An 18943-nucleotide genomic window follows, 5' to 3' on the forward strand; every position below is an offset into this window, starting at 1 on the left:
TCCTCCCCATCTCACAGTTTAACCTGAAGGCTTAAACTATCAAGTAGACCAATACTTGAGATTATAGTGGAGATAAATAATATTCCTGTTTCTAGTTAGAAACAAAAACAAAAAAATCGCATAGCTATCATCTGAAGTTTCCCATACTACAGAGATTTAACAATTTCTTAAAGTGTCCCTTCTAACCACTTTCTAAGGGTTAGCACGTTGAGGGCATTTAAAGAGGAAGAACAGACATGTGTCAAGAAAGCACATCGCCTTCTTACCATGCTTCAGGCTGGTTGTGTTTGTTACAGTACACGGTTCAGTCCCAACACACAATAGGAGATTGATTTCTTGGGTTCTGTGACAGCTTAATGGCATTTCTTTTGGATGTGGCTCTGGAGAAGGTCTCTGGAGAAATAGGAGGATGCCTCTGTGTAAGCATGCCTGTGGTTGGTGCTTGGTGCTGTCCTCATCAAGACCCGTTAGTTTCTGTAAATGTGAGAGTTGCTTTGCAATCTACCAATGGTCTTTGGGGGAGATAAGAGAGTAGATCTTTAACTATCAACTGTCAGACTTGTATCCTTTTTAGTATATGTTAACTCTTGATCTCATGCGCCAGAGATGAGCTAGCAGCCATAGACCTTGCTGAATACACAAGGGAAGAGCCCAGCTCTGTGCAGCTTGTATCCTCAGTGAAATAGTCACCCTCCAAGGCAGTTAGTGAAGTTCGGGCTCCCTAAATTGTCTTCATTTGCCCTTGCAAAAACTGTTGATGGCAGCAAGTTTATTACACTACTCCGACTTTGACACAAACTGTATAGTCATTACTGTGCAGTTGGTTAAACTGCAGCTGGCAGGTGTTTGGCATTTGCTTTTCATTTTCTTAATATTTGACATTTGTTGGGATGCAAAATTAACACTAATAATGATAGCATGCGCCCAGATTCACCACAACCATCCTGTTGTTCATTTGGATCCCGTCTTTGTAAACCTGAGGAAGGCAGGAGGACTTTGTTCATTGGAACACAGAGCTTCTTAATAGCAACTGCTGTGTCGAATAGTCTAGTAATGTAGTGAGTTTGTCAGTTTGAGTACATAGTTACCCCTGTTTAACTCTAGGTAAACTAACAATTATTTATATTGCAAAGCTTTTTAATGTCCCTCAAATGGGCCTACAGATTGATGTCCCATTTTATGTCATTCTTCTCTATCAGCCGAGGTAGCAGAAAATCTGGCTCTTTCTAGAAATAGGAAAAATCAGAGTGTGCCAGCACGCACTCCACACCACACACACACACACACACACACACACACACACACACACACACACACCTCATCCCTGTGTATATCTTTACTTAGTAAAGATAATGGCTCCTTTTGTGAGAGTTTAAGTAAAATTCCCCCAAACTACTTTCCAAATTATTGATCTCTGCCCCACCCTGCAAATGCTGATAGCATCAGGGTTTAGGACTCCCAACTGTCCTTCCCAAACCTCTCTGTAGCTATGGCCTCTGGATCTGGCTTCCTCACAGTTAATGGCAAAGAAGTTCCGCAGTGGCTTGCCTGAGTCACAGGCCTGAAGTTGCTGGGTTTCAGGCTCCACCTGCCCAGTGCTTCAGCAGATCCAGTGAGCAGAGTAGCTGCAGCCCTCCCTTCCCCGGGCTTCCCTTGTGTTACCTGAGACCCTGGTGAATTTGTCTCAGGAACAGTTCCCAGCGTCGTTGTCAGCTAGACTGCTGTTGTACACTGTGATCACCAAGGCTGGAGGGTGACTTACAGTCATCCCAGCCACTGTCAGCTATACACTCGGAAGCTCTTCATCACGACCTAACTTCCCTCCTATAAAAACCCCAGCACATAATGAAGACTACAGGGCACCCTTTACACAGACTCCTGATCCTTCTAAATTGCAGGGCCATGTGACAGCCAGGATTAGGAAAGGTATAAAAATGTGTGAGCAACACAGCTAAGAACAAATTCCACAAGTGTCAGGGCTCCGCAACATCAAGATGGGCCTGAAAACAGCCCAAAGCCCTAAGCTCTGCAGGTCATACTAGGGAAAAAGAACAGTAAATACTAACTAACATTGCTGCAGGTAGGTCAGGCAGATAGTTTGTACGGAATGTAATTAAATTTACACTTACAGATTTGAATTCTTGTGTCTTGACCACAAATAATTCATTTTCAAGATCTGCTTATTTCCTTCTTATTCTTATACATTATATTTCTGTCTCTCTTCTGTCCTGTCTTTCAGTCCTTCTGTCTCTGTCTGTCTTTCTGTCTCTGTCTCTCTTAAAACTGTCTTTTTTTACAGCAAACGCCAAACCACTAGGTGCCTTGGCCCTCCCTGTGGTCCTGGGCTTTTCTGTGGATGAGAAGGTTGGAGGTCAAATGCTTACATAATTTGCTCAAGGGCACAGACCAATCAAAAGCCTAAAATCTAACCAGCCGGCCCCCAGAGTGTGATCTTTATGTTCTGTCATCTACCACTCAAGAAGATCCAGCTGGCTAGGCCCCATCAGACTGGCAACCTAGTCTTTATCCAGCTGTGTGACTTTAGTGAGGCTCAGTTTCCTCCTTTACAAGATGTCAACAACAGCATCTCCCTGGTAGAGATACTGTGAAGGGAGTAATCCAGGCCTTTAAGGCATGTACATTTAACAGCATGGTAACACTCAGTGAGTTTTATGTTGCTCACATTTCAGACTACAACACTTCCCACCTGTGGTATACCAGTGTAATGTTTACTCATTTATATTCTTTGCCTTTTCAAAAGCTGTAAATGGCAGGTGTGACGTGTTCATCCCTACAAAGGAAATGGGCTCAGAGGGGTTAAAGACCTTGTCTGAGATAATACAGCCAGTAGGTGGCACAGCCAGGATTTGACCTCAGGCCTCTCTAGCTTTGAAGCTTGTTTGCTTTTACCCATCACAGTAGTTTAAATTCCCTTCTTATATTTGATATAATGGTATGGCGGTACAGTAGCTCTCTAGGACAATAAGGTCTGGTGGTGGCCTGTGAGTGTGCGGCAAGAGCTCACCCAACTCTGGCTGACTGCAGAGGCCAACCCTGACACTGTCCTGCGCGGCTTAAGGAGGAAGAAAAGTAGCCTGGTGTTTATGGCTGTGTTAATTCCACTCACAGGGATCTTGAAATTGGGGATACTTGGAAAGGTTCCTCGTGGTTGTGTTTTTATTTTATAATTTTATTCTCTGGTGGCTTCTGGCAGGGCCACAGTCTTCCTAGCTTTTATGGGTAAGGCATTCCTGATTAAGTTGGAATTAGTCTGTAAGTCAGAGAGTATGAGCAGGACACTTGGGGCACAGGATAAAGCTTCAGTCTTTGTGTTAATTTGGAAAGTCTCTGTGAAATGAGTTCATTGTTCCCAGCACATGGTAGACCTTGTAGATTATACGAGTTAATGCTTGTAGATTACAGGGGCCTTTGTACAGCAACCTTCTTCACGAGCCAAAGAAAAATTCATTTGTTCGATAGAATTGGAGTGACCAGCCGAGCTGTGTAATTCAGACTCATGAGAATTCCTGTTTAAACTTTTAGCACAGACAAACCCTTGGCATGGCCAGAAGGTAGCTGGAAAAATCAACAGGCATGAATTGAAGTGTTCAAAATGAGCAGCAGCCATGTGGACAGTAATTTCCACATTCTTGCTATGTATCCTAGGCTTTGAACTCAGTGTGTAGCCCAGCCTGGACTTGAACTTGTAAATCAAACCTCCTGTTTGAGTATCCACATTAGTCCTATACCACCATGCCAACTCCATGATGTTTGTGTCAAGGTGGTTTCATTTACAAAGATGCCCTTGCATTTAGGGAAAAAAAAACTTTAAAAATGTGTTGGTCCTGTGTCTAGCATTTTCCTTTTGCAATTTCTCTTGTGCGTATTATATTGTATTTGATCCCAAGGACAGCTTATCAGAGTTTTTTAGATGCCTGTACGTGGCTCATAATCAGACCCATAGAACTGGCCTTTGGCACTGTAGTGCCTACCCGTGGTAAAAATCCCCTTATAGAGCTGACTACATAGCTTTTCGAGAAAATAATAAATGAGCAGAGAGAATTCTCCTTCTTGTGCTCCATGTCATGTCCTACTGTGTTTGTGGGACAGCCTTTCATACATCTGTGTAAATGTGTGTCTTACTCAAAACTTAGTCTGTGTGCTGAATGTCTGTAACAGCTCTTAGAAAGAATAGATGTTCTCCTTGTTATTGACAATTGAAATTAAAATACAACCTGTCATCTTCTCCCATTGCACTGTAGAGGATAGTGGCTATATCTTCCTTCTGTAGGAAGAAAGATAATATCTGGATGTCAGAGCCTTATGCGAGGATGCTAGGACCTGGCCTGACCCTAACTCTGGATTCATATTTGGATGCTCTCAGCAGGGACTGCTGAAGGTACTGCATTCTGGGCCCGAGGCAAAAGAGTGCTAAGAGATACCATTACTTGTTAACAATCCACCCTCATAGGACTGGGACAGTTGCTTCATAGGAAGCTTGGCTGGAGAGGATGAACTGGTTGAATGGCTGTTGCAACCCCAGGGCTCCAGGTCCCTGGACCCAGCCACAGGGGAGGATCGGAGATAGCTCTTGTGAAACGGCCATGCTGTGTACTGTGCTGAGGTGACCTTCAGCTTAGGGAGGAGTCATGTGATGCCCAGCGCAGAGCTCAGCTGGTACAAGCACGCAATATCTAGGAACCATTTTAAACTGTCTATGAGAGTGCTCATTGAGATGTCACCAGCAGAGAGGCCGAGGCTCAACCTGCTTGGGGGAAGAGGGAAAGAGAACTTCCTAGAAACTGCAACTCTTGGGCTCAAGGGTAACCATAGCCCCTCCGTTTTTGTTACATTATAAAGGCTCCAAGAGATTGCAGAAGTGAATATCACCAGGCAGTCAGTTTATTACTAGGGATTCTAGCTGCTTTGGAGATGAAAGTTTCTTTTCCTCTTCCTAACCCTTACCCCAGTTGATCTCAAGTCTACATGGTTACTCAGTTTATCCTGTTTCAAGTTTGCATCTAATAGAAAAAATATAACAACGTGGCCTTCCTTCCTGGCAGCTGTGTTTGGGAGTGAGACTGCCCTAACCGGCTGGCTGCCATCATCAGAGCCAAGGATCTGCCAACCCTGAGAGAACAGCTGTTCCAGCTGAAACCCTCATAATTCTCGCGATCTGCACATCAGCTTTGGACATTGCTTTAGAACATATACACAAAGAAGAGGGCCACAAGAACAATTGTGGGATGGCTAGAGCCATAAGGGAAGGGATGTGACCACCGCCATCCTCCTGCAACTTTGACTTCTGGAAAGAGGATATCCAGGAGGCTAATGTCACAGTGTGAGAGGTTCTAACAAAGGGATCAGTCAATTTTAGTATCTCTGTAAAGTTGGGTGGTTATGTAACCCATCCGAATCATCTTTGAAAGCTGCAATATAAAGTCACATGAGATGAGTAGGGTATCTAGCTGTGTAAAGAATATAATCTCAGCCATGGAAAAGTGTGTTTAGCATCACTGAGAATTCATACAAAGCACTCAGCTCCACACCCAGTGTGGCAAATACTTAGTAAATCACAGCCACCGATTGCAAACCCTCTAACCACAGGGAACATAATTGTTTCACTCACTGCTACACTCCTGGGTGCCTCTGTGAAGTGGGTGTTCAAAAAGAATTCTGGTAATTGTTTGAATGAGCGTTATTATCATATACATTTACAGAGGAGTCTAAGAGAAGGGAGCCTGTGTTGTCTTCTGAAATTATATCTATGACTGTGACAGCCTCGTTTTTGTATGCTTTGGTTCTTTGTAAAACTCTAGGACATTAGAAGCCATGCAGAATTGCTGAGAATGGAGTGAATTGCTTTAGAAAGCACAGTTTGCTGTGACTAGCATCCCAGGAGCCGCAGTAAGTGGCTGATACTTAGATATGTGGGAAGCATCATGTCAGTCCTGGCCATAGTGGTAAAGAAATTCTATAGTAAGGAAAATAATAGTTGGTAAGTCTCTCTTTTTTACATTGATGTGACTTCAGTGTGCAATGTTCCCCAAAGGCTTGCATTTGAAACTCTTATTTGGGGAGTTCATGGACCTTTTGGGATGTGGAGCATATCTAGAAGTGGCCATTGAGAGCATATTTGGGGGATTATAGCCACTCCCATATCTTCTAGTATGTCTCAGATTTCTGATCTGTTGATGTGAGCAGACAGCCTTATGCTCCTGTTACCACAGCTGTGGGCCACTCCCACCAGCATGACTTCCAAACTGTGCGAGATGGTACCCTTACCTCAGCTTCACACTGTGAGAGATGGTACCCTTACCTAAGGTTCACTCTGTGATAGACAGCATCCTTACTCATGCCCACACTGTGAGAGATGGTACCCTTACCTCTCATCCACACAACAATAGACTACACCCTTACCTTACATCTGTATTATAGTATACTGTACCTTTATATCATAAATCAAAACCAAACTCCTTTAAGTTGCTTCTTGCCTGGCATTCGTCACGACAATTAAAACAGTAGCCACTACACATGGTCTTAAGTAATAACAACAAAATTATTTTTAAAAACTTGTAAGGATACAAAACCTTAAAAGTTCCAATTTGTAAATAATAGAACTGTAAGGGGTTTTCATTTTTCTTTCTTTTTAGACTTTTGTACATTTTGTAAATTTGTAAACGTGTGCACGTGCCTGTGTGTGTGTGTATGTGTGTGTGTGTGTGTGTGTGTGTGTGTGTCTGTGTGTGTGTGTGTGCCACCCACCTCCATCCTTTGCAGTGAGGTAAAGTTCCCTTTCACAGTTACACAGAGCTGATGAAGGAATGAGGCTGTTTTCACTGAAGTTAACTGGAAAACTGTTCCCTGTTCCGTTAGTTTGGGAGCATAACTTAAATATAGTTTCTGGTCTAAAATAAAGCTGTGAAACAGTTGTAAATAACTGGGGACAAGACCCAGAGAGGGAAGGAAAGGTAGATTGGTTGGTTCTGAACAAAGGCAGTAAAACACCTTCACTGTTAGCAGACAGTGGTTTAGATTATCTCTATTTCTTACCAGTCTCTCTCGTGTACACCAGAAGGGATTAAAAGGAGACTTGAACTCTAGGATCAGTTCCTAGAGAAAGTACCTGGTTCTAGGTGAATCCTAGAAGTGTCCCTGTGGAGACCTACAAATGCTGGAAGCCTCCACTAAGCTCCTGGTCAAAATGATGCAGGCCTTAGCTTTCTTTCTAGCTCACAGAACTATGTAACTTCTTGTTACCCTGATATACAGATATTCAACACGGTGCCTGATGTGCCCCTCACCAACGCCCAGCTACACCTGTCCCGGAAGAAAAGCAGCGACTCCAAGCCCCCATCCTGCAGTGAGAGGCCCCTGACTCTCTTCCATGCCGTGCCATCCACAGAAAAACGTGAGTCTCTGCTGTTCAGGGACAGGGTGGTCTTTGGAGACATCCCTGTTGTCTCTGTGGCTAGCTATGGACATTGTTAGCCTTATTGTGTGCTGTTGGCCTTTGGTGTCCTAAAGACTCTGTCTTCTTGTGTCCTGCCTGGTTCCATTGCTGAGAAAAGTGTCTGGGCAGGAACCCGAGCCTCTTACCCTGTTGCATAGCAGGATCTTGGCTATGGTGTCGCTCAAGGTCATACCTTTGTTGGCAGGTCATAGAAACAGTCCTCCCCTCACCTCATATGGAATTACTATTGGAGGGGTCACATGTCCACTAGCGAGTGCCACGGGAAGCAAGGCCTTCCACTTACTCTTCTCTGCATTGACACCTTAAATTATTTAGAATTAATTATTGAAATAAAGAATTACTCCTTTGTTTCAAATAGAAGAGAACTATCACCACAAATATACCAAACCTTTGTACATCAAGACTTCTGAGTTCTTCACCATAATTGAGTACGAGGCCCTATACTTGTATACAGTATACAGTCAGATTGCACTTTTTGTGACAAGAAACATATGTCCTAGCAGTTGGGAGGATATCTGTAAGTCTCGAGATAGCCTGATCCACATAAAATGTATTGGGCTAGCTAAAGCTACAAACACAAACCTGCCTCAAAACAAAGAAGAAGCAGTTAATCCATCGCTGGGGTGAAGGCCTCCTGAGCTATTGGAGGTCAGCCAATATTGGTTTTTATATCAGCTTTACCACTGTAGAGAGCTTTTCCTCCTCCATCCTCAGTTTGCTTATCTGTAGGGGGATAATATTGCTCACAGAGAGGGTAGACCGGAAGATTAACAGAAGTATTCATTTCAGCATCTGCCACAAGGCTGCTGCACAAGGATACCACACCGGTCCCAACTTAAGCTGACATTACGTGGTGCCTTCATGGTCTTGGGATAAAGCCTGGCCTGTAAGGAGTTCATGCTTGAGTGAGGGAATTAATGTGGTGCTTCCAACAGCAACGTTCACAGAGAAGTGTGCACCGTCCTGGCAGAAAGCTCCAGCTTGCCCCGGTGGGGAGTCTGCCTCCACTGATGACTATGGATAGCTTTTGATGAGCCTCTGTCTCGTACTATTGCCAGTTAGGGATGGTGATTTCCCAGAATCTCAGCTTGTTGCAGAGATCAGGGACTGGGCCTGTTCTGTAAGCAGAGATGTGTGCAATGTGAGAACTAAGGCCTCGAGCTCTGCTGCTCAGGGCTCCTGTGAAATTAGCATGTGTCGGGTGTGCCAGCGGTCGACACTGGGATGGTGACAATGACTCCTATGACTGTGAAGCTTGACTTATATGAGCTGAGGCATAGGCCTTAGGAAGGAAAGGGCTCCTACCTGCATTGTGTCCTGTTGTTTTCTCTCTCAAGGTTTATAGCCTTTTATATTGAAAAGTAAAGGCCTTGTTCTTACCATAACTCATAGAATCAAACCTTATCTCCCCTCCAAACCTCACTGCACTTAAAGTTGTTTTGATTTCCTGTAGTAAGGCCACACCCTGGGAGTTAGCACCATTTGGAGTCTATCAAATACTTGGCTTTCGTAAGTAAAGCTACTGTTACCATCTTATATTTAATCTGTTCATGTCTACTCAGATCACTTCTTTCATATCAATTCCTTAAAGAGCTCCTCAGCCATGGACATGTCAGACTCTGCCCTGACATTGGCTTCCCTCCTAACCATAGCCCTGTTCTTGAGCATCTGGTGTGTGCTGGGGGAAGGGGCAGCATTCTCTCCATAGTCTGCTGAGAACTTGGACTCCTCGGCATGTACCAGGGAACACTTGGAACAGGACTGACCTCATCCCCATCTGCTGAGGGGATAAGGCATCAGGCTACAGGGTAATGTGCGTCTCAGGTTTCCAGGAGTGCCTGGTCATCTAAGGTTTCCTGCTAAGCAGTGTGCAGTGCAGATGGGGACAAGGCAGACTGTGTCGGTCATTTCCCCAGGCTTCAGGTAGTGCTGGGCTGTGGTCAGCCTAGAGTGGCAGCAGCCTTGGACCTGGTCCTGAATCACACTTTATAGCACTGAGGGGAGAGAGGAAGACAGGGGAAAATCAATTAGATCGTTGTCTGAGATTAGTGTTTATCTCGGGAGGCAGAAGCCAAAAGTTAAGGACGTGTGAAAGTAGGCCTATCTAAGCTGTAGAACAGGCTGCTGGGTGCTGGACGCAGATGATGAAGCAATAGAGCTTCCTCTCAGTGACAGGAAATAGGATTGTAATCTTCAGCTGCATGGATTTCAGCAGAGGATATAGCTTTTACAAAAGTCATTTCAATAGGAAAACCTGTATGTGCATGTATGTGTGTGTACCTGTGTCTATGTGTGCATTGTTTAGACGGTGTGTGCTAACATAAGACCGTGTGTATTTTATAGTAAGGATAAGGCATTTGGGCACTTACTTTCTTCTGAGAAATGGAATGGTCCCGGGCTGCTGCGGAAAGGCAAGCAGGGGCTTCGGAGTGAAAGGTGCAGGGAGGTGTGGGCCGGGAGATGGGAAGTTCAGATGGAGTCGCGTTGTTGCATCCCTGTCACCAGCAGGTGACGGTGCACTATAAAGTTTTCATACAGTTCACTTTCCTTCATGCTAACCTATTGACAAAGGCAGAATTTTTGTCAAGGCAGCCTGTGGAGAGGAAGCACAGGTAAGGAGTATACGGGCAACCCCTGGAACCAGCTGTGTGTCTCCACAAAGGGACGCCCTTCAAATTAGGCCTCTTCACAAACCTAGCTCAGAGCCTCCCAAATTTCAGTCTTTCATACCAGTCTCCTCTTACTGTTTAGGCCACAACCACATTGTTTGCATGCACTGCATGTTCAACACATTTTACGTTGATCTTAGAGCAGCTCACCTGTTTGCACAGCCTCAGCTCTGGTATTTGAAGTGTCTGAAAAATGTGAATTTTAATGGATACATTACATTTTCCTATACATTATGGTAAGACAAGCTCCTAGCTGCTAAGCTAAAAGTATTCCTCCTCATTCCATCTCAGAAGTACTTGTGGACCACCAGCAGAAAATGTCAAGTCCACAGACCTGGCTCCCTCTCAATTTTGACACACTCCAATCTTTCCTCTTAATTTGTGCCCTTGGATCGAATTGAGCTCAGATGTTGACAGTGGACACTCACTGTTCATCTGACACAGGTTTGTTGTGACACCCATCTGTCACAGAGCCTGTTCTGTTTGAAGGTTCATGTTACATGAACATGAGCATACAGTATGTGCATATGAATCCACTCCTTTGTTTCACACTGGGCAAGTTCTGCATGGAAATGCTCATCTCCTCTTTTGTCCATCCGTCCATCCATCCATCTGTCTAATCTCATTGGAGTCCCATTATGCTCCTGTTTCTTCTCTGCAGTTCGATAGCAGTTGGGGCAGCCCTTCTGCTGACTGCAGGTGGCATACTTGGCAGGAAGATTCAGGAACCGTCCTCTGAAGTTCCAGTTGTTATTTTCAATAGATCATCACCCTCTTTAGGGGTCTTGGTCTATACAAGTTGAGACCCAATTTCTTTCCCTTAGCGGAAAATCTTTACCAGTGCTTGTGGCCCTGTGTCATCATCATTGGCCTCCTTTTCTGAAAGGACAGTCCTGAAGGTCACATTGAGTGTTCATAGGCATGGCCCTGTCTTTGTATCTTCATTTCTGACCCACGGAAGTGTCCTGAATGCCAGAAGGAGCTCACAGGCATGCATCTCATTTTCCAGGAGTTTTCCTTCTGCATGGGTGGACCAATCACACACTCAGCCACCTGCACGTGACTTAGGGCCTCCAGTTTTTGAATGAGCAAAGTCTTCTCCAACTTGAGTTTTCTTTATCTTAATGTAAAGCTGCATTTATGATGACCATGGCCTCTTTTCAGGATGAGGAGCTGGGAAGTTTCTACTCCTCTGATGTAGGTGGAGAATTGGGTCAGTCTGAAGGCTTAGGCAGTACCTGGTAGAAGTGGGGCGAGGGATGACTTGCAAATACACTCTTGAGATGAAAGCTCTGGACAAGAACAAGGGACATGGTAAGACTGAGAAGCCATTGAACCAACGTATGCAAAACATCAGAAAACCACCGGATGCTGTAGTGAGGGGAGGGACTAGCCGGCAGCCTGGTCTGTAGTTGGTCAAGGAGTGTTTTCTGAAAGGGGTTAATTTTGAGAAAGGTGTTGAAGGAATTGAGGGTTCCAATCTGGGCAAAGGCAATGGCCCTATCTTCTAGCTGGAGGGAAATGAAATGTGTATGCACTCAGGGTCATCCAGTAAAAAGAAATCAAAGTAGGAAATGTTCCTCAAAGCTGCACTGTTAATCACTCATGACCCAAATTTCCAGTTTCGGTGTGTGGGGTAAATCCTGGGAGACACGATTTGGTTAGGGATGACTGTTGTGCTCTTGTCTGGAAGACTAAGTATTTGCATGTTCTTCTCATGAATCTTGAAGTTAAATTGCATCCAGCTAGGGATCCAGTATGGAAGAATAAAAGGATACATTTAATAAAAAAACTCTTGAAACCAAACTCTATCTGAAGCTCACTCAGTAACAATGGTAAAACTAATTATAGCTCAAGTAATGTTCTAAGCCCATCGTTATTTCTTCTCATCCCCTTAATTGGTAATTCTATGAGGTAGACACTGAGCTGCAATTTATAGGCAGATAAAGTGAGACTGGAGGCTTTAAGGAGATAGCTAGAGTTTGTCACCCAGATGTCCTCCCTTTGCTATGCCATTTTATTATTGCAAGGGGACCTTTGTCAGTTTTTAAGCCATAGATGTGAAAACCTTGCTTAGCTGAGATACAGAAGCAGTAAAAGCCATCTGTGCCAGCTGCCAGGGATACTTCAGGGGCATTTGAGCCATATTGGATGAGTTCTCTAATATGCAAACAGACAATCTATAGCCAGGTGGCAGCCTTCCCTCCTGACCCAGCACCAACCCGAGCTGCTAAAAGCAGTAAGCATTCAGTGAGGGTTTTAACATACTGGGCCAAGGCCCTCTCATTTGTGATCGCCTCTGAACAGATGGAAGAAGGGTTTTCAACTGTGCTACCAGACACAGGATGGCAAGGGGGATTACTGATTAACCCCCAGGTCCCCACACTGGACACCGCACGGCAGAAACAGAGGACTGGTATATCTGAGTGAAGGACAGCTATAGGAAGCAGAGGCAGAAGGGCCTGAGAGAGCCTGGAGCACTTCTGTGGTTTCGTCCAGGAGCCTGCAGATTGACAACAAAGAATAATCTTCTCCCTACTTTTTAGTACTGACATAAGGGTGCTGAAATGGGCTTCTTGGAACAATGGTTTTTAGACATCAGTGTGCAATATGTTGTACGGAGCTTAGTAACAATATGGCCGCTCCAGAGCACTCCTAAGGCCAGGAGATGCAGACTCTGGTTGCTACAGGAACTCACGGTAGACCAACAATGGCGCTGATGCTTTGTCATTATCAGACTACCCCTTGGGCTCCCTGGAAGGGAGTAAAGGGGCCAGCTTGTGGCTGGGGTGTGAGGTCCTGTAGTCAGAGTGAGTAGTTCTGACACTTGGAGGACAGTACTCTGCCTTCCCATACTTCTACTTTCTCATCTGTAAAACTGATCGTTAATAATGGTTGTCCTGGAGGCTAATTACCATAATTAAATGAGCCAGTGCCTGTAAAGTTCTTGACATGAGGCCTAGAACACAGTAAGCACCTAATAACTGTTGTCTGTGATTATGATAATTATCACCAGGCTATAGTGTCACCTTACCATTGAATAGGAATATAGTCCCCCTCTGGTCCTGTGGATTCCAAAGGAAAGGCCTACAGCATGGGAGCTGTGGCTTCCCTGCTTTCAGAAACAGCTCCCTTAATGCTCAAGTACAAACACATTAGAAACCTTGGCATATGTTGTTCAGGTTGGTCGGGGTGGATTGGGGACAGGAATGGATTCTTGGGCATTGTTTCATATGGATCATGTTAACTAGTTGCTAGGATTATAGCTCTGATTATTTCTTTCAGTTCAGCTAATACATCCTGGACCTTCTCCCAGACAGGCTCAGTGAGAGACTTAGAACTTAGCTTATATACTTCTCATATGTGTCTTCCTTGTTGAAAATGGCTGGGAATTCATACAGTTGAGAGGCTTATGTAATGTCTTTCTCTGAGCAGTCAAAGCTGCAGCCTGTGCTATTTCTCAGGTTGCCTTTGGAGATCCTGAGTGCTGTGGACGCACGTGTTTGCTTTGGCAGGTGGCATGTTTGTCCACATGGATTCTTGTTGTCACAGAGGCCAGAACATGTAATGTGGCTCTTTGTTTAATTATGTGTGGTTTCTGTGTGTGGCTGAAAACCAAATAGTTGATGTTGCCATTAAAATTGATGTGTAGAGGAAAAAACGCTGAGGAAAGTTTTAGATGTTGTTAAATAGAGCAAAGGATATTATAGGCTTACATCTGTGTGTTGACATTACAAGAGCAAAGCAGATAATGGAGCATTGGGTGTGGTGTGATCCTTCTATTAAAAGACAACTATCTCTCTCGTTCTGTGTCTGTGTGCCTATATCTATCTATCTATCTATCTATCTATCTATCTATCTATCTATCTATCTATCCATCCATCCATCCATCCATCCATCCATCCATCTATCTATCTCTACCTACCCACCCTTCTCTCTCTCTCTCTCTCTCTCTCTCTCTATCTATCTATCTATCTATCTATCTATCTATCTATCTATCTATCTATCATTGGAGAGAAATGCCTATTTTCTTACTTCAAAGTTCCCTAATTGTATCATCTACTTACTATCTCAAGCCAATTTATAATGATTCGTGATATGAAAACAAGTAACACATAGTTTCTTACTATCAGTCCACAGCGGGGTAGGTAGCACTTACCTCCTAATCCTTCAGTTCCCAGCACAGTCATTAAGTGGAGGCTCTGCAGCCTTCAGTGTTGGAGTGAGGAGACTCAGGACTGGGCTTCTCCATTGTGCCTCCATACTGCATCCCTGAGTCAGTTCACCCCCAGGCCAGCCACTGTGCCTTCTCCACTCTGCACAAAACCACCTCTATTGATGTCTTCTTCCTCTGCAAAGGCAAAGGTTATGGTGAGCACTGTAGAAGGTGCATAAGCCACACATACACTGGCCACACTGCTTTCTCACTCGTCAGACCGTTGTTTGCTCCATCAGTCATCGTGGGAGATACTGTTTATCTAGACTTAGTGCACAGACTGTTTCCACCATCATGCCCATCACAGACGCTCTGACTGGGCAAGCAGGAAATCAGACCACCTTGGCTTTTATCCTGGCGTGGCCTGCTCTGTTATCAGGAATGAAAGCTGGAGTGCACAGAGGGATCCGCACTGCACAGCCACGGCGTCTAGGCCCTCAGCTTCCCATGTGCTTGGGTGTTTCCCAGAGATGGCAAATTCAGAAACTGCTGTGCGTTCATCATTTTTATTGCAAAATTCATTAAGCTGCCATGCTATTATCATCCTATCTTGTCAAGATGATGCATTGCAGACTTCATTGCAAAACTCTAACAAGCAGAGGAGAGTGTTCTCTCTCCCAGCTATAGCACGAGAATGCCTCTGGGGGGTTTTGCTTGTGACTCCCTGTTCTCTGTGTAAAACTCTGAGTCTTTGCAAAGCTGCTGTCTGGTAACTCCCTTTCCTCCTCATGTTTGAGTGTAGAGACGGGTGGGGTTGGGAGGTTTGTCTCTGTGCAAAGTCACGGGTCCTCTGTTTTTTTTTTTTTTTTTTTTTTGATGTTGTGGAAAAATAGCATGTTAGCCCAAATATTGACAGGCTGCTGCAGAGTGGGAAATGTCCTGTGAAGTGACGGGATTCTGTGTTTCATGTTTACCCTTCAGTTCTCTCTGTTCAGAGGGCCAGACAAGTCCAAGCCTGCCAAGGCCTGTGCATTTGGCTGGGCTCTGTGATAAACAGTCCCCGCCTTCTGTGTTAGATGGAGTTGCCATTAAAGTGAGTTGGAGTCACTTAGTAAATGTGAAGAGTGCAGAAGCTTAGCTTCCTCATTTCCATGGCAACCCCAGAACAAGTACAACACCACCAAAAATTACTCTGTGGCTTTCCATTTTTAGTTGCAGCGATTTGGTCGCATACTTGTGTTTTCCGCTCCTGATTTGTACAGAAAACATAAAGGCTGCCCACAGTCACCAGTGCTTGGTTTCAAGGTCCCTGACTGAAGCACCTGCAAAATTCAGTTCCACAGAACTACCTCTCACCATTCCAGCAGAAGAAATTTTGATTGCATATTATTCTCTAGCTTAATATGTGTTTATCCACGTGCCTTTGGTGTGCAGAATGCATGGGCTGTTCATCAGAAAAGGAGGTGACCTCTGACCTCACAGGTCATTTTAATAGACACTGTGTGGCCAGATAGCCTATGCTTACACTTGAGCTGTTTTTGTCCTTAAGGACCAAGTCCATATCTACTTCGGTGCTTTAAAATATATTTTCATAAAAGCACCCAGCACATTCCTGGTTCATATGTATAACTGGCAGTTTTCCCCTTTATTCACTCCTGTCCTCGTGCTTTTAGTGACTGATACACGCAGAGGCATTCACTGACAGCAAATTTGAGGAGGGAGAACATTCTTACCAAGTCTAGCCAGGCGAGGAGCACACCTGACAGTGTGACTCATAACTGGGGGCTGCTCTTTCTTGAAGTTCACTAACATATAAGCCCCTTTCCTCCAGCAGGCTAGATGGCCCAGTTCTAGCCTCTGACAGATGGGGCTGCCAGAGCTGGCCCGAGTCATCCTGGACTCGAGAATCCAGCTCCCTGAGAAGGGTGGTTCCCTTTCATCCCGAGGATGTCTTCTACCCTCTGCTTTGCTCTCAGGAGCAGGTACTCATTTGCTGTCAGAGGGCGGGGCTTCTTGTCTTAAGTGAGATGACTGAGTCATTTTCCCTTTATTTGTAATTTATTCCAAATGTCCTCAAGTTTGTCTTGATGTAGTTTGGCAGAGCCACTGAAACATCCAGTTTGCTTTTGATTTTACTTCCTGACCCTTTCTCTGGAACAGCCTTTGCTTTCCTGTCCACCTTCCTACTTATCAGAAGACTTTCCCCTTGGAAGTTCTCAGCCATCCCCTCTGTGGTTTTAGGGTGGTGAGCCTTGTCCCCCTTCTGTTGTGGTGTCGAATCCACTTCCTCAGTGGTCACTAGTGTATGACTTCTTTTCTTTTTGGTAGTAAGTTCCTATTCGCCAGCCCTGTTAGTACTCCTCCTCCTGCACTCCTCCCTTCCCTCCTCCCTCACTTCTCCTCCTCCTTCCCTCTGCCCCTCTCCCTCCCTCACCACTGAGCCACCTCTCCAGCCCCCAAGGGACAGTGGGTTTTAATGTTCTCACTCCTGGGTCCAAATGTTCCTCTGTAGACGAGTGTGTTGTGGAGCAGGCCTCTGATCCATATGTGAAGGCTCGGGAACAGTTACCCCACTTATTTCTTGGCAAACAAACTAATCGCCAGCCAGATCATCTGATTCCACTCCAGTGTGTCTAGAATGAGGGACGGGACAGACATTCCAGGCCTGTGACATGCTGCTCTGCCATGGCACCCATGCCGTTTAACTGTCTCATCCCCCACGTCTTTCAAGTCCAAGCCTTGTGTCCAAGGCTTTTAAGATGAGAAGAGACAGAAAGCTCTTCTCCCCGAGCAGCATCCCAGTGTTTATAAGACACATTCCTGTGTATGATCCCACTTGATCCTCATGACAGCACACAAGCTGTTCAGGGCAGTCCCCACTCTCCCCATTTTACAGATTTATCCACACTCTGAGGCTAAAGCAACTGCTCAGTGGTTATAAGCACGGGCTGCTCTCATAGAGAGCCTGGGTTCAAGTCCAAACACACACATGGGGTTGGAGGTATCTGTAGGGACATGCATATGAGGCCCAGGCTCACAGGCAGAACATCCATCCACACAAAATAAAAATAAAAATGTCTTAAGCTGAAGAAGACTCCGAGGTTCCATGAGATGGATGTCCCTGATGTCACATTGCCTGTCAGAGGCAAACTTTTGGAGATACTTTGGGTTCCCCTTTTCTGAGTTGATAGTAATTTCCAAATACGAATGCACGGCTTGGACTGTGGGTTCAATATTTTTGTATTACTTTTGTAGACAATTGTGCAACTCTTACATCTCTGTTCACTAAAGAATTACCTTGAAATTAAACCTCAGATGTGTAGCTCCAGAAGGAGACAGAGGTTTCTAGGGTGTAGCCATCAGGTTAGACTGGAGCTTGATGACCAGATTGATATTCTGTGTTGATGCGCTGTACATTTGGAGGTATGACATGGGCTAAGCAGTCAGGCAATGGTAGAGGCGGGGGCTTTAGAAGAAAGTGTGTCAAGGCATCTATGAGGGCTTCTCTGTGTCCTTATCATCTGCGAGTCAAAAGAAGGCACACGTTAGGTGAAGTGATATGAAAGTGTCTTAGAAGAGCCTAACTTATACTCAGGTGGGGTTACATCCCCTGGACAGGAGATGAAAGCCTTTGCTTTAAAAGCATATGACCTGCTTGCTCCCTTTGCCCTTTTCTTTCCCACTCTTTCTTGGTTTCATCTTTATATTTATTTGAGAGAGGGTAGAGGGAGGGAGGGTGGAAAGAATGGGAGGGTATAACTGTGAATTCAGCACAGGATGGTCTCTCCATTCACCATGTATGTTCCAAGGACTGGAACTTGATGGCAAATGCTCTTATTCGCTGAGCTACCCCTCACCCCCCCCCACACACATACACACTGCCACTCTTAATTTGTATCCTTTCCTACATCACATTTTTTATTGTGTTGTTGACTTGTTTGTTTTTACCAAGTTGACTCTGAACTCCTAATTCTCCTGCCTTCACCTTCTGAATATTAAGAACACAGGCACAAGCTACTGTGCCTGGCCCCTCTTTACTTTTTCAAACCATCGGATATTTTAAGTTAGTCCCCATATTTATAAATTGTTATGTGTGTGGGAGCAACCTCTTCCCATTCTAGTAGCATTCAAATGGACCTTTTTGTTATTTTCTCTTCAGAGGAGCAAAGGAACAGCATCATCAACTCCAGTTTGGAATCAGTCTCCTCGAGCGCAAACAGCATCCTCAATTCTAGCAGCAGCCTGCAGCCCAATATGAATTCCAGTGACCCAAACCTGGATGTGGTCAAACCCTCTCGGCCCAATTCACTGTAAGTATGATAGCCCCTGTCTCCTACCCTCTGACCTCCAACATCTGTCCTGCCAGAAGTTCTCCGGCTTAACCTGGCTTTGGGTTATTGTTCCATGAACGTGACTTCCACCTTCTCCCTGAGCTTGGAACTCGCCTGATTTGTTGTGTTTTTTTTTTTTCTTAAGCATCATCAGCACAAAGGAGTATCTTAACATACTGCTTCTTAGCCTTGATCTGTGAAGCGCTGTTCTGCTGAGATGGCTTTGCTGATGGCTGTTGCCTGTGCTAGCTACAAAAGCGATTTTCTTCCGTGTTACAGCATCAGGGAACTTAGCAGATGAGTAACTGAGTCC

At 44.9% G+C, this 18943-nt stretch overlaps 1 protein-coding gene across 3 annotated transcripts in view; it reads left to right on the forward strand.

Annotated features, from left to right (window-relative positions):
* The window catches only part of ARHGAP26 (Rho GTPase activating protein 26), a gene marked incomplete at its 5' end in the record, with an annotated part of 370628 nt that overhangs the window by 280417 nt on the left and 71268 nt on the right, over window positions 1-18943 (forward strand). For all 3 annotated transcript variants that reach the window (XM_080920301.1, XM_080920302.1, XM_080920303.1), the window contains 2 exons: window positions 7273-7411; window positions 18459-18609. In XM_080920301.1, coding sequence (XP_080776427.1) covers window positions 7273-7411; window positions 18459-18609 — 290 coding nt within the window. The remainder of the gene's footprint in view (window positions 1-7272; window positions 7412-18458; window positions 18610-18943) is intronic.

The sequence above is a fragment of the Micromys minutus genome (genome assembly GCF_963924665.1).
Source record: "Micromys minutus genome assembly, chromosome: 8".
NCBI classification, from domain to species: Eukaryota; Metazoa; Chordata; class Mammalia; order Rodentia; family Muridae; genus Micromys; species Micromys minutus.